This window comes from Phocoena phocoena, chromosome 11 (genome assembly GCF_963924675.1).
Source record: "Phocoena phocoena chromosome 11, mPhoPho1.1, whole genome shotgun sequence".
Taxonomy (NCBI): Eukaryota; Metazoa; Chordata; class Mammalia; order Artiodactyla; family Phocoenidae; genus Phocoena; species Phocoena phocoena.
Window position 1 is genome coordinate 64,835,842 of NC_089229.1, and position 12,203 is coordinate 64,848,044.

The 12,203-nt window shown below is 61.7% G+C and overlaps 1 protein-coding gene across 2 annotated transcripts in view; it reads left to right on the forward strand.

Annotated features, from left to right (window-relative positions):
* The window catches only part of HDAC7 (histone deacetylase 7), a 30,681-nt gene that overhangs the window by 15,493 nt on the left and 2,985 nt on the right, over positions 1-12,203 (forward strand). For both annotated transcript variants that reach the window (XM_065888011.1, XM_065888012.1), the window contains 18 exons: positions 287-402; positions 632-757; positions 1,139-1,230; positions 1,412-1,507; positions 1,644-1,824; positions 1,999-2,195; positions 2,359-2,532; positions 3,701-3,920; positions 5,194-5,327; positions 5,494-5,614; positions 5,869-5,918; positions 7,148-7,255; positions 8,177-8,232; positions 8,413-8,500; positions 9,614-9,733; positions 9,957-10,054; positions 11,205-11,323; positions 11,930-12,063. In XM_065888011.1, coding sequence (XP_065744083.1) covers positions 287-402; positions 632-757; positions 1,139-1,230; positions 1,412-1,507; positions 1,644-1,824; positions 1,999-2,195; positions 2,359-2,532; positions 3,701-3,920; positions 5,194-5,327; positions 5,494-5,614; positions 5,869-5,918; positions 7,148-7,255; positions 8,177-8,232; positions 8,413-8,500; positions 9,614-9,733; positions 9,957-10,054; positions 11,205-11,323; positions 11,930-12,063 — 2,230 coding nt within the window. The remainder of the gene's footprint in view (positions 1-286; positions 403-631; positions 758-1,138; positions 1,231-1,411; positions 1,508-1,643; positions 1,825-1,998; positions 2,196-2,358; positions 2,533-3,700; positions 3,921-5,193; positions 5,328-5,493; positions 5,615-5,868; positions 5,919-7,147; positions 7,256-8,176; positions 8,233-8,412; positions 8,501-9,613; positions 9,734-9,956; positions 10,055-11,204; positions 11,324-11,929; positions 12,064-12,203) is intronic.

Below are 12,203 nucleotides of genomic sequence, written 5' to 3' on the forward strand. Positions count from 1 at the left end.
ATCCTGATTCCTAGAACAGGATCCCGCCATTGTGTCTGGCCCTTATCCAAGCCCCGGACCCTGGCTCCTATGCCTAGGTCCGAGGGCGGCATCACCAGTGGGCTGCAGGTAGGATGGGTGGCCCAATGCTGCCACCTGGAGATGGCCGGTATTCCTGCCGGCGAGGCACTTCCTGACCCTGCGGGCTGCTGCCTTCCTTAGCAGGTCCCAAAGGGTGGAATGAGATGGCTGTCAGGCCTCTGGGCATGCCTGCCCCTCTGAAGCAGCCTTGGCCCTCACTCCACAGAACTCTTGAGCCCTTGGAGACGGAAGGAGCTGCCCGTTCCATACTCAGCAGCTTCCTGCCTCCTGTACCCAGCCTGCCCAGCGACCCCCCCGAACACTTCCCTCTGCGTAAGACAGGTGCGTGGGACAGGCCGGCAGGGACCTCCAGGGGAAAGGAAGGACCTTGGATGAGGGTCAGGGAGGGGGGCCTGGCTGGGCGGGGGACAGTCTGCACCCGGTGGGCTTTCTCTCTGGCACTGCCTTCTCTGGCCTCTCTCAGAGAGGACTGGGAGGGAGGGCGTAGGCCAGAGACCGGGGTGGGGTGTGTGTGGGGGGTGTGGGCCTAGTAACGCCGGTGTTCCTACAGTCTCTGAGCCCAACCTGAAGCTGCGCTACAAGCCCAAAAAGTCCCTGGAGCGGAGGAAGAACCCGCTGCTGCGGAAGGAGAGCGCCCCGCCCAGCCTCCGGCGGCGGCCGGCAGAGACCCTCGGCGGTGAGGCCCGGCGCGGTGGGCGGGTGGCAGGCCCGGTCCCTTTGGGTCAGGCCCCACCCAGACAAGGGATGCCCGCCTCAGGGCTGCCATGGGTATCTGTCGGGGGGTGTCCTACACACTCGCCAGGGCGCAAGTTGGGGCTGAACCCCCCGGCTCCTTGCTTTGTTGGCTAAGCTGCCGCCTGACCTGAAGAAGGGGCACGCTAAACGAATAAGTGTCCAAACGCACTGGAGACTGGTGGCGGCCTCCCTTCTGCCCGCCCTGCTGGGAAGAAAGCAGGAAGCAGAGCCCGCCCACTGGGGAAGGGGTTTGTTCCTGGCCCCGCCTCCTGGCCCCGCCTCCTGGCCCCTGACTGCGCGTCCCCCTCTCCCCAACCCTCAGACTCCTCCCCCAGTAGTAGCAGCACGCCGGCGTCAGGGTGCAGCTCCCCCAATGACAGCGAGCACGGCCCCAACCCGGTCCTGGGCTCCGAGGTAAGGCCTTGCCAGGCTGGGCTCTCGGGGGCAGTTCTGAGGCTCCTCTCAGCAGGCGGCCGACCAGGCTGGGGCCGCAGGGTCTGGGCAGCCCCCACCGGAGCCTCCTGGGGGTTCTGGGGAAGGCGTGCCCAGGGGTGGAGGTCTGGGACCGGTGACCCCTGCCCTGCTCCCATGGCAGGCGCTCTTGGGCCAGCGGCTGCGGCTGCAGGAGACCTCTCTGGCTCCGTTCGCCTTGCTGCCCACAATCACGCTGGGGCTGCCCGCCCCTGCCAGGGTGAGTGGCTGAGGCGCCCTCCCCCACCCCAAGCGCCCGAGATCTCTCTCTCCCTTCTTCTACACCCCACCTGATGGCCTTCACCGTCTCCCTGCTGGGATCTTCTCCCCTGTGATGCTCCCCACCTCTCCTCCAGGCTGATGGTGACCGCAGGACCCATGCGACTCTGGGCCCTCGGGGACCAGTCCTGGCGAGTCCCCATGCTCCCCTCTTCCTGCCCCATGGCTTGGAGCCCGAGGCTGGAGGCCCCCTGCCCTCTCGCCTGCAGCCCATTCTCCTCCTGGATCCTTCGGTCTCTCACGCCCCTCTGCTGACTGGTGAGTCCCAGCTTCTACAGGAGAGGGGCTGGATCCCTGCACCCTGCTGAAGGCCAAGCGTGGGCAGGGTCCCTTCCTCCTGGCTCGCCCCCTCCCCCCTCCCCGGCCCACCCTTGCTTCCTTCTGCCCCTCCCTGTGGTTCCCTCCTTATGCCCCCCACCCCGTTCTTTCCAGTGCCCGGGCTTGGGCCCCTGCCCTTCCACTTTGCCCAGTCCTTACTGACCACCGAGCGGCCCTCCGGGTCAGGCCTCCACCGGCCGCTGAGCCGGACCCGCTCAGAGCCCCTGCCCCCAAGCGCCACTGCCCCCCCACTGCTGGGCCCCCTGCAGCCCCGCCTGGAGCGGCTCAAACCTCATGTGCAGCTGATCAAGGTGAGTGGAACTGGGTAGGGCAGGTGGTGAGGGGTTGCTAAACTGGGACCCTGGGGGCTGAAAGAAGGGAGACTTAGGAGGGGAGAGATCTGGAGGGTCAGAGGGAGGACGTGTGGCTCCTGGGGGCCCAGCATGTCTCTCAGCTAGCATCTCCCTTCCCCAGAGGCCAGCCAAGCCGAGTGAGAAGCCCCGACTGCAGCAGATACCCTCGGCTGAGGACCTCGAGACAGATGGCGGGGGAGTGGGGCCACTGGGGGATGACGGCCTGGAACACAGGGAGTCCAGCCATGGGCAGCATGAGGCCCGAGGCCCTGTTCCTCTCCAGCAGCACCAGCAGGTGTGGTAGTGCCCAGGTGCCCCTCGGTGGAAGGCATAGTCAGGAGACTCTGGGGCCTGGTAAAGATGGAAGGGAGGGAGATGGGATATCAGCGCAGGGGACAGCTCTGGGACCCACAGTTCCTCTCCCAAATCCACAGCAAGTTACAGACAGACAGACAGACAGACACATGCACACATACACGTGCCGCACCCTCCAGCAGCCTTCCCATCTCAGGGCGAAGCCGTGTCCCTCGTCCAGCAGCGAGACTGGCCTTTCACAGAGCCCCACACATTCCTGCCCTAGGACTTCTCCCCTGTGAGCGCTTGTACTGTTTCCAGGAAGGTGCTGGGGCAGGAGGTGTGGCAGAGATGGGCTCAGCCCTTCAACTGTGCAAGTCAAGCCGTGGGTTATTGGTTTGCTGGAGCTGTTGTAACAAGTGCTGCAAACTGGGTGGCTTAAACAACAGGGCTTATTTTCCCACAGTTCTGGAGGCTAGAGGTCTGAAATCAAGGTGTTGGCAGGGTTGCTCCTTCTGAGGGCTGTGAGGGACGGAGCCGTCCCAGGCCTCTCTCCTTGGCTTGTAGACGGCCACCTTCTCCCTGGGTCTGCACATCGTCTTTCTTCTTGTCCACGTCTGTGTCCCCATTTCCCCTTTTCATAAGGACCAGAGTCGTGTTGGAGCTGACCCTAATGATCTCATTTTTAACTTGAGTACCTCTGTAAAGACCCTGTCTCCAAATCAGGTCGCATTCTGAGGGACTGGGGGTTAGGATTTCCATCCTAAATATGAGGTGGGAGGGGACACAACTCAGCCCGTAAGACGTGGTAGCAGGCCACACATGTGTAGGCTCACTCAGGTCCCTGTGTCCTTGGGTGGTTGGCAGTCCTTGGAGACAAGGAGATCCTGGTCAGAGCCAGCCTGAGGCCCCTCACCCAGGTTCTCACCTTGGAGTCTCGAGGGCCCAGGAAGCTCTGGTGGAATAGGGTGGTCAGTCTGGGGTGCAGACCTTTCGGGGGGTTGGTGGGGGCAGGGAGCTCAGCGACTCAAAGGCCAGAGCCCAGCTGGGAGGCAGGGCCAGAGGCTTCTGCAGAAAAGGGGCCTGCCTGGAGGTTTCCAAGGCTGTGGGCAGAGGTGGATGGAGCAGGGTACTGAGAACCTGGAGACTGAGACCCCTGTGTCCCTCAGGTGTACCTCTGGGAGCAGCAGCGACTGGCTGGGCGGCTCCCCCGGGGAGCCACTGGGGACTCCGTGCTGCCTCCCCTGGCCCAGGGCGGTCACCGGCCTCTGTCCAGGGCTCAGTCTTCCCCAGCCGCGCCTGCCTCCCTGCCAACCCCAGAGCCCACCAGCCAGGCCCGTGTCCTGCCCAGCTCAGAGACCCCTGCCCGGACCCTGCCCTTCACCACAGGTAAGGCCCGGATTGGAGGGCAGGAGGAAGTGGCTGGGTGCACACGGAGCCTCGGGGCAGAGGACCGTGTCTGTGTCATGGTTCACTCAGGACATTTTTCGAGGCCGCAGAACACTTTCTTAGTCTTATGAGATCCCCCCAGTGTCCCGTGGAGCAACTGGCTCTTCTCATTTTACAACTGAGGAGACCCAGGTTCAGGAAATCGAAGGGGACAGCAAGCTGGCAGTCAGGTCAAGCTAAGAACTCAGGTCTCCGGACGACTAGCCCGGGCCTTCAAAAGTGATATTTATTATTGTTGTTCTGCTTGTGAAAATAACTCAAGAGCATTTTAGAAATTTTGAAGAATACAGAAAAGCCTGAGAATGGAACAAAAATCACCAGCCAGTATCCCCGCCACCCGGAGGCAACCCTTTGTAAATGCTGCCATATTTCAAGCCAGTCTTTGTTTTAGCCACATCTATAAATCCCACATACAGTCGTACATTTTGTGGCTACATTTTGTACCCTGCTTCATTCGGTTTGCACGTTATGAACACCTTGTGATATAATTAAACTTTAAAAATGAGATCTTGTAGTATGTCATCACAGTATTTTTGTTTCAAGATTTCCTATGGGTTGAGCAGTTAGGTGGTTACTCATTTTTGCTCATTTGACTTCCCTTGTAAATTTCTATAAATCTCCCCTTATCCCTGGGATTGTTTCCCGAGGGTCACTGTCGAGGAGTGGCATCCCCGGGTCAAATGCTGTGAGCATTCTGAAGGTCCTAATGTCCTGAGATGTTCTGAAAGTGACCCTCCCACCGGCAGCGTGCAGGGCCCTCCCCTGGGCGTCCTGCTGGTCAGGCTGAAACGGTCACTTCCCCAAAACTGCATCTGTCCTGTCACGTGGCCCACTGTGGACTTCCCAGCTCCCAGTTTGGGGGCGCCTATTTGGGTCCTGACATCCAGTGCGAGCCCCTGGCATCAGGCCTCCCTGTGTTAGGCTCTGAGCTCTTGAGGTCATGGTCATTGTCCCTGGGCCACGTGAGGGGGGCCAGTGAGTCGGGAAGGCAGCGGCTGGGTGGCGGTTGTGCTGGCCGGGGCTGCGTGGTGTGTGGGTGAGGTACCCAAGGCCGCCTGGGTAAGCAGCTGGGGGTGTGCGTACGGGCTCCGAGGGGCAGGAGGGGGCATGTGGGGCTGTGCGGGGGTGTGGAGGGCGTGCCCGGCCTGGCTCCATGGTGGGGCTGGGGGTGGGGACTCCCCGGGGCCCTGGCCCTGACCCCTGCTCCCCACAGGGCTGGTCTATGACTCAGTAATGCTGAAGCACCAGTGTTCTTGCGGAGACAACAGCCGGCACCCGGAGCACGCAGGCCGCATCCAGAGCATCTGGTCCCGGCTGCTGGAGCGGGGGCTCCGGAGCCAGTGTGAGGTAAGGAGGCAGCGTAGGGGCTGTGGGGTCGGAGGAGCTGAGGGTCACAGAAGGGGAAGGGGCTGGGAGGCCCTGGAGCCAGAGTGAGATGAGGGGCGGCGGGGTGGTGGGAGTGGCGGGGAAGGGGCCGAGCAGGGGCTCAGGAGCTCTGTGGGTCCTTCCTCAGTCTCTCCGGGGCCGGAAGGCCTCCCTGGAGGAGCTGCAGTCAGTGCACTCGGAGCGGCATGTGCTCCTCTATGGCACCAACCCGCTCAGCCGCCTCAAACTGGACAATGGGAAGCTGGCAGGTAGGGGACCGATGGCGCGTGGGGCCCCCAGACCTCCCCTGGCTCACCCAGCCTGAGCATCCCCTGTGCTCTAGTCCTAGCTCCGCCCAGCCTGTCCCTCCAGCGTCCGGGACACCCCCATGCCGCCCTTAGTCCCTCTGCTGCCCACCTGCACCCCTCCCTGCCCACCCCACCTGGCCCTCTTCTCAGAGCTTCCCCGCTCCCAGCCGGAGGCAGAGCAGATTGGGCTCACACACCTGGACCTCTCCCCACAGGGCTCCTGGCACAGCGGATGTTCGTGATGCTGCCCTGCGGTGGCGTTGGGGTAAGTGTGCCGAGGTCTTGAGCGCGCGTGGCCACGGGCTCTCAGACCTCCTCCCTTGCGTTCTCCCAGGCCCAGCCCCTGCCTGCTTGTTCTTGTGGTTCTGCCGGGCCCCGTGGGCCAGGGGCTCTCCCGTAGCGCCCCTGTGCCGGCTGGAAGCTCCCTGTGGCGGGCATGTCCTCCTGAGGGTGGAGTCCCATCCCTCACACTTGCAAGGCATTTGGTGGATGTTGAGGAGGCCCAAGGAGCAGGGCCGGGCCCGGGCCCGGGGCTCGTCTCCCGTCGTGAGCACGCTGGCCTCCAGGCTGCTTTGCGTCCCTGGAGTGGGCTGCCCGGCCTGGGGCTGCAGGGATGCCTCTGGTGTCCTTGGCGACCCAGGCCTGTCCCTCCCACGCCCTAGCTTTCCCTGCTCCCTCTCACCCCTCCGGGGGACTTCTGCCTGGTGGCAGTGCTCTCCTCCCCTCAAAAGGTCCCTGCGCAAACCAAACCGGGCGTGTGGAGGCAGGGGACGGAGGCCCGGTCCTGGAGGGAAATGGGAGCTGTCGCTGGGGGGCTGCGTGGGAGCCGGTCAGCGCCCTGTTCACAACTTCCCATTTCTTGCCACTTTCTGATTTTTCCAACTGTTGTTGCTTCTGTTTTCTCCTCCCTCCGCTCCCTCTCTGTCTCTGTCTCTCTCTCTTTCTCCAGCCTCTTGCGACTCTCTCTGCCTTCCTCGCCTCTCTCGGTCCGCCTCGCCCTCCCCATCTCCCCATCACGCCCCCCGGCCCCTCCCTAGCCTTGAGGCCCAGGGACTGGGTTTGGGGGGCCTCCCAGCCTGGGCTAGGGGCCCCGAGTGGAAGACAGTGGTGCAGACGGCCCCTCGAGCTCCGACGGTCCCGAGGGCCTGAGCAGAGTCAGCTGGGGCTTAAAACCCCCTCCAGGCCCAAACCCCAAGTCCCGCCCAGGTAACGCCATGCCCCCTCCTCTGACCGGGGGGCAGGCGCGATGCTGCCGGCAGAGTGCTGGCCAGTTGCGGGCTGGTGATATGGACTGAAGCTGGGAAGGAGAAGTCGTGCCGGGACTGGGGGACACGGGAGGCCTTGCTTTTCTGGGCGGCGGGGCAGTGGGGCGGCAGCGCCGTCTGCCCAGCTCCCTGCCCCTGGGGTCCTGGCCGTGGGGTGGGCACCGCCCCCCGGGCCCTGGCTGCCGTGGGAGGCCTTGGATGATGCGGGCCCTGACTCTGGCCCCCGCAGGTGGATACCGACACCATCTGGAACGAGCTGCACTCCTCCAATGCGGCCCGCTGGGCTGCCGGCAGCGTCACTGACCTCGCCTTCAAAGTGGCTTCCCGAGAGCTAAAGGTAGGAGGTTCGAGTGGAGGGTGGGCAAGCCACGGAGGAAGGAGGCAGAGGATGGGGTAGCGGGGAAGGCCAGACCCGACACCCAGCATCACATTCCTCTTGGATATCACCACAGGGTTTCGAAAGGGAAATTGAGAGCTCTGGGGACCAAGATGAGATCTGAACCCTAGGCTCCTGTTACCTGGTGGGGAAGCAAGCCACTGTGCCCCTGGCCCTGTGGTCTCTAAGAGAGACAGGGTCACGATCATCCAGGATCGGTTAACACAGACCCGCTGTGGACCGTGGGCAAGTTGCAGGGCCTCTCGGGAGCCCCGTGCATTGGCAGAGCGCCCGTTGGTGATGCTGAGGTTTTACAGACCGGGTTGGCGCTCATTTGTTCCGGGCTGGGCACCTTACAGGGGCTTGTGCCGAGCCCCCCCCCCCCCCCCCCCCCCGCCTGCTGTTTAGGAGCTCACAGCCCAAGTCCTGGCTCCATCATCTGCAACCAGGCAACTTTGCACATGTTGTTAAACCCGCGGAAGCTCCAGGTTTCTGCTGTCTGTAAACCAGATATAATAATAACAATGTTTATCTTATGAAGATGACATAACGTTTATCTCAGAGAGCCGTGAGGATGAAGTCCAGCATTTACCCAGCACACTGCCAGGCACATAGATTGGGCCCAACAAGTAACAGCTGTTGTGATTCCAAAGTGGTAACAGCCAGGAGCCACCGGGATGGGAGGTTCTGTGTTCACGGCCGGGGGGTCAGCACAGGGCCCTTGACACCCATCCTGGTCATGGTCAATCACACTGGCAGCTCTTGCCCTGTGGTCCCTTCTCGGGGGGAGGAGCCTGGGGATGGGCTGGGCGGGGGCAGGTTCATGGAGGTGCGGGTCAGAGGTCTGGCTGTTCGGTTGACGAGCGTACTTTCTGTTTCCAGAACGGTTTTGCTGTGGTTCGGCCCCCAGGACACCATGCAGACCATTCCACAGCCATGTAAGGCCTGGGGGAGGCCTGGGTGGGCTGAGGTAGGGGGCAGGCCCTCAAGGCCCTCCTGTTGGGATGTTCCCCCTCCTTCCTCTGAGCCTTCTGGGGCTGGGCCGGGCCAGAGGCAGGTGGGGAGGGGGTGCGGCACGGGGAGGGAATGGGCTGACACGACCTCTCTTTTCCTTCCAGGGGCTTCTGCTTCTTCAACTCAGTGGCCATCGCCTGCCGGCAGCTGCAACAACAGGGCAAGGCCAGCAAGATCCTCATCGTGGACTGGGTGGGTCCCGGGTCCTGGCCCCGTCAGGTCCAAGAGGCCTGTGGAAAGAGCCCTGAGCCTGGCGTTAGTTAGGAGACACGGCTTCACGTCCCGCCTAGTTCCACATTAGCCTCCCCGAGCCTCGGTTCCCCCACTGTGTAAAACGGGGGAAATGCGGTGAGGATAATGCCCCCATCACGGGGCTGTTGGGAGGCCCAGAGGAGATGGTGTATGGAAAGGCCTCAGCTCCCACGGGGAGGGGCCATTTGAATGCCGTCTTCTGGCCTCTGTTGGCTTCTTTCTGCAGATCTGATCATTTCTGCCTTTCTCCTGCAGGTAGTCACAGTACCAGTAATAACACGTAACGTCAACATACCACTAATCGCATCCAGACACTGGTGGTTTCACGCCTCATACATTTAACCCTGACTCTGACCTGGTTTACAGATGAGGAAAGTGAGCACAGAGAGGTTAGGTAACTTGTACACAGCTCTACACCTCGTCAGTCCTGAGACTGTGATTTGAACCAAGGCCTGTTAGCTCTGGAGCACGGCCTCGTGCTGTGCTTTGCATTGACATCTAACTAACTACTTTGCATTGACATCTGCTTATGGGACATTCCTACACAGAATGGAGGAGAGTGGAGGAACTTTCCACACTTGCGCCCACGCGTGGTCCTGTGAGTTACCACGGCTCTCCCTGGAGGGGCGGCGCTGGGCCTCGTGGTCCGGCCCCTCTGCTGCGGAGCATGGTTTCCATCACTTGCATCACTCCATGACCTTGGGCAAGACACAATAGCGAGAGTTCCTGACCTGTGTGACCCTGGACTCTTCCCTCTCCTGGCACTAATCCTTCCCTGACACGTACTCTTTCCTCTCCTTCAGGGTTTCGTGTTATTGCTACCCCCACCTAGCGTGCTGTGTACACATCTATACATACAGGGGGAGACTGAGGCTCAGAGAGTGCCCGTGGGTCACGCAACAGTTTAGCCCTAGGAGCCCCCGTGTTCTCACCCCCAGTCTAGACTCCTGACCCTCAGAATGGTCACCGACCTTGACACCTTTCCAACCTGCCCCAGTCTCCATGTCTCTGCTTTCAGACCTGCCCTAATCCACTGCCCATCTCCCTGCACAGGACGTTCACCATGGCAACGGCACACAGCAGACCTTCTACCGGGACCCCAGCGTGCTCTACATCTCCCTTCATCGCCACGACGATGGCAACTTCTTCCCAGGCAGTGGGGCTGTGGATGAGGTAACCACACCTTCCAGCCCCACTGACTCTCCGTTGTGGCCCTTACTCTGCCCCTGTCACAACTAGCTGTGTGATCTGGGCAGACCGTTGAGCCGCTCTGAGCCTCAGTTTCTCCATCTGGAAGTGAAGAGGCTGGATGAGCTGGTCTTGCAGCACTGACATCCTGGGATCCCTCTCTTGGGACTCTGCTCTCCTCACGTCTCTCTTGCCTCCTGTTTTCCAGGTGGGAGCTGGCAGCGGTGAGGGCTTCAATGTCAATGTGGCCTGGGCTGGAGGTCTGGACCCCCCAGTGGGGGATCCTGAGTACCTGGCCGCCTTCAGGTAAGTGCTCTGGGGACCCAGAGGAGGCCTGGCCCAGCAGGGCCACCCTCTCCTCCCCTTTTCCAACAGCACCAGGTTGGAGGCGATCAGGTGGCCAGCCTGTCCTCATCCAATTACTAGACGTTACAAGCCAGCCCCGGAGTGGGCCTATGGACTGAGACAAACAAAGGGAAAGGCACTGTTACACTGGCCTCTAGGGGCCTCCAGTCCCTGTGGGAAGACAGGAAACACAGAGTGAAAGGTCAAAGGGTGCTTTATATTATAAAGTTTATAATGTCACACGTTACCAAGAGCCAGTGTTGACCTGAGTGCGGGGAGATGGGCAGGGTGGAGTGAGCAGCTCTGCACGGGAACCGAGAAACTTCAATTGTGGAGAAAGAGGGAGAGCAAGCAGGTGACGTCCGTACTGGGGGAGTTGCTTAAGAAAGGCCGTTGTAGAAGAGGGGCTTTGCTCAGGATTGCTTATATCTTTCACTCTGAGGGTTCCTATACTCCATTTGGAAAAAGAGAACCCTGGAAGTAGGTCGCCATATACTTTTCTAGAGTGTTCTCGATGAGAGCTAATTCTGTAGGAGCCCTGGGCTGGGGAGTTCCTGGCATCTGTGTGCCCAGAGCCCGGGGCCTCGAAGGACACCAAAATAGACCCCCGAGTTGGGTGAGGGATGGAGGGAGGCAGCTGTGAGGGGCCAGCGGGGGCAGAGGACGAGAATGGATCTGGTGGCCCGGGACCTCAGAGGGAGTCCGTCGCCCTGGTCAGCTCTCAGGTCGAGTGGTGAGGTGTGGCCAACTCAGTCCTACGTGGGCGGCAGCTTAGCGCTGAGTGTTTCCAGTGTTTCCCTGAGGCTTAGTGACCTGCCCCTTCCCGAGGCCCTGCCCACCGACACACCCACACGCCCACTCCTCTTTCGTTCCCTCGGGTGCCTTCCCGCCTCTCGCCAGTGAAGTGCCCTGGGTGGCTGAGTCCGTAGGCTGTACCAGGGACATGGGTGGCCGGCCGAGGTCAAGGAAGTCAGAGGCATATGCCCATCCTGCTGGGAGAGTGGGTGTCTTGGAGTCCTAAGAGCAGGGTGCCCCCAGTAGAGTTGGTGGGAGAGGGCTCTGCCCCTGGCAGCCCTGCACAGCGTGGCGAGCCCCCCTTCTGCCCACACAGGGTAGTCGTGATGCCCATCGCCCGGGAGTTCTCTCCGGACCTGGTCCTGGTGTCAGCTGGGTTTGATGCTGCCGAGGGTCACCCACCCCCACTGGGTGGCTACCATGTTTCCGCCAAATGTAAGGAGGGCCCAAGCCAGGGGGCAGGTATAGGGAGTGAAGGCTAGGCCGGGAGTGGCGGCACAGCCCAAGGCTGGGGGGGGGTGGCAGTGGCTGGCCCAGGGTCCCAGCACAGACCAGGTCAGTTCGCCGTGGGAGGCCTAAGTCACACCCAGGGGGCTGAAGTCCCATAGACCTGGAAGCTCAGTCACAGGACTCCTCCCACCCCAGCTGTGTCCTTCCCAGGCTGGGCTGGCAGCTTCTCCTGGGGGGGCAGTGGGGAGGAGCAGTGTTCTCAGAACAGAGGGAGCCCACTCAGCCCACTGGGCCACGGGGCCTGGAGGACAGAGAGGAATATGGTGTGTCTTGGCGAAAGAGACATGGGCTGGAGTCCATGCCCTGGGTTCCGGTCCTAGCCCTGCCACCTACTAGCTGCCCTTAACCTCTCTGAGCCTTCAGTGAGGCACTAATAGGATTTACAGGGGATTCCATGTGAAAGCACTTGGGAAAGTAGAGATTTATGCGTGAGTCGCTCTTTCTAAGGGAGGAGTCAAGCAGGGAATTACCAGAGGTCGAGAGGGCCCCCCCTCCTCCACGCCGCCCCCTCACCCTCGCGCGACCGTCTAGGTTTTGGGTACATGACGCAGCAGCTGATGAGCCTGGCGGGAGGCGCGGTGGTGCTGGCCTTGGAGGGTGGCCACGATCTCACAGCCATCTGTGACGCCTCTGAGGCCTGTGTGGCTGCTCTTCTAGGCAACAAGGTGAGGTGCCTGCCCCTGATCCGTGCGCCGGTGGGGCAGGGCGTCCGGCTCTCCCAGGAGTGCCCCAGGGAGCAGGTAGACAGGGCGCCTCCCTGAGGGCATGCAGATGGGCGGGGTGGGGGTGGCCGGGCCTGGGATGA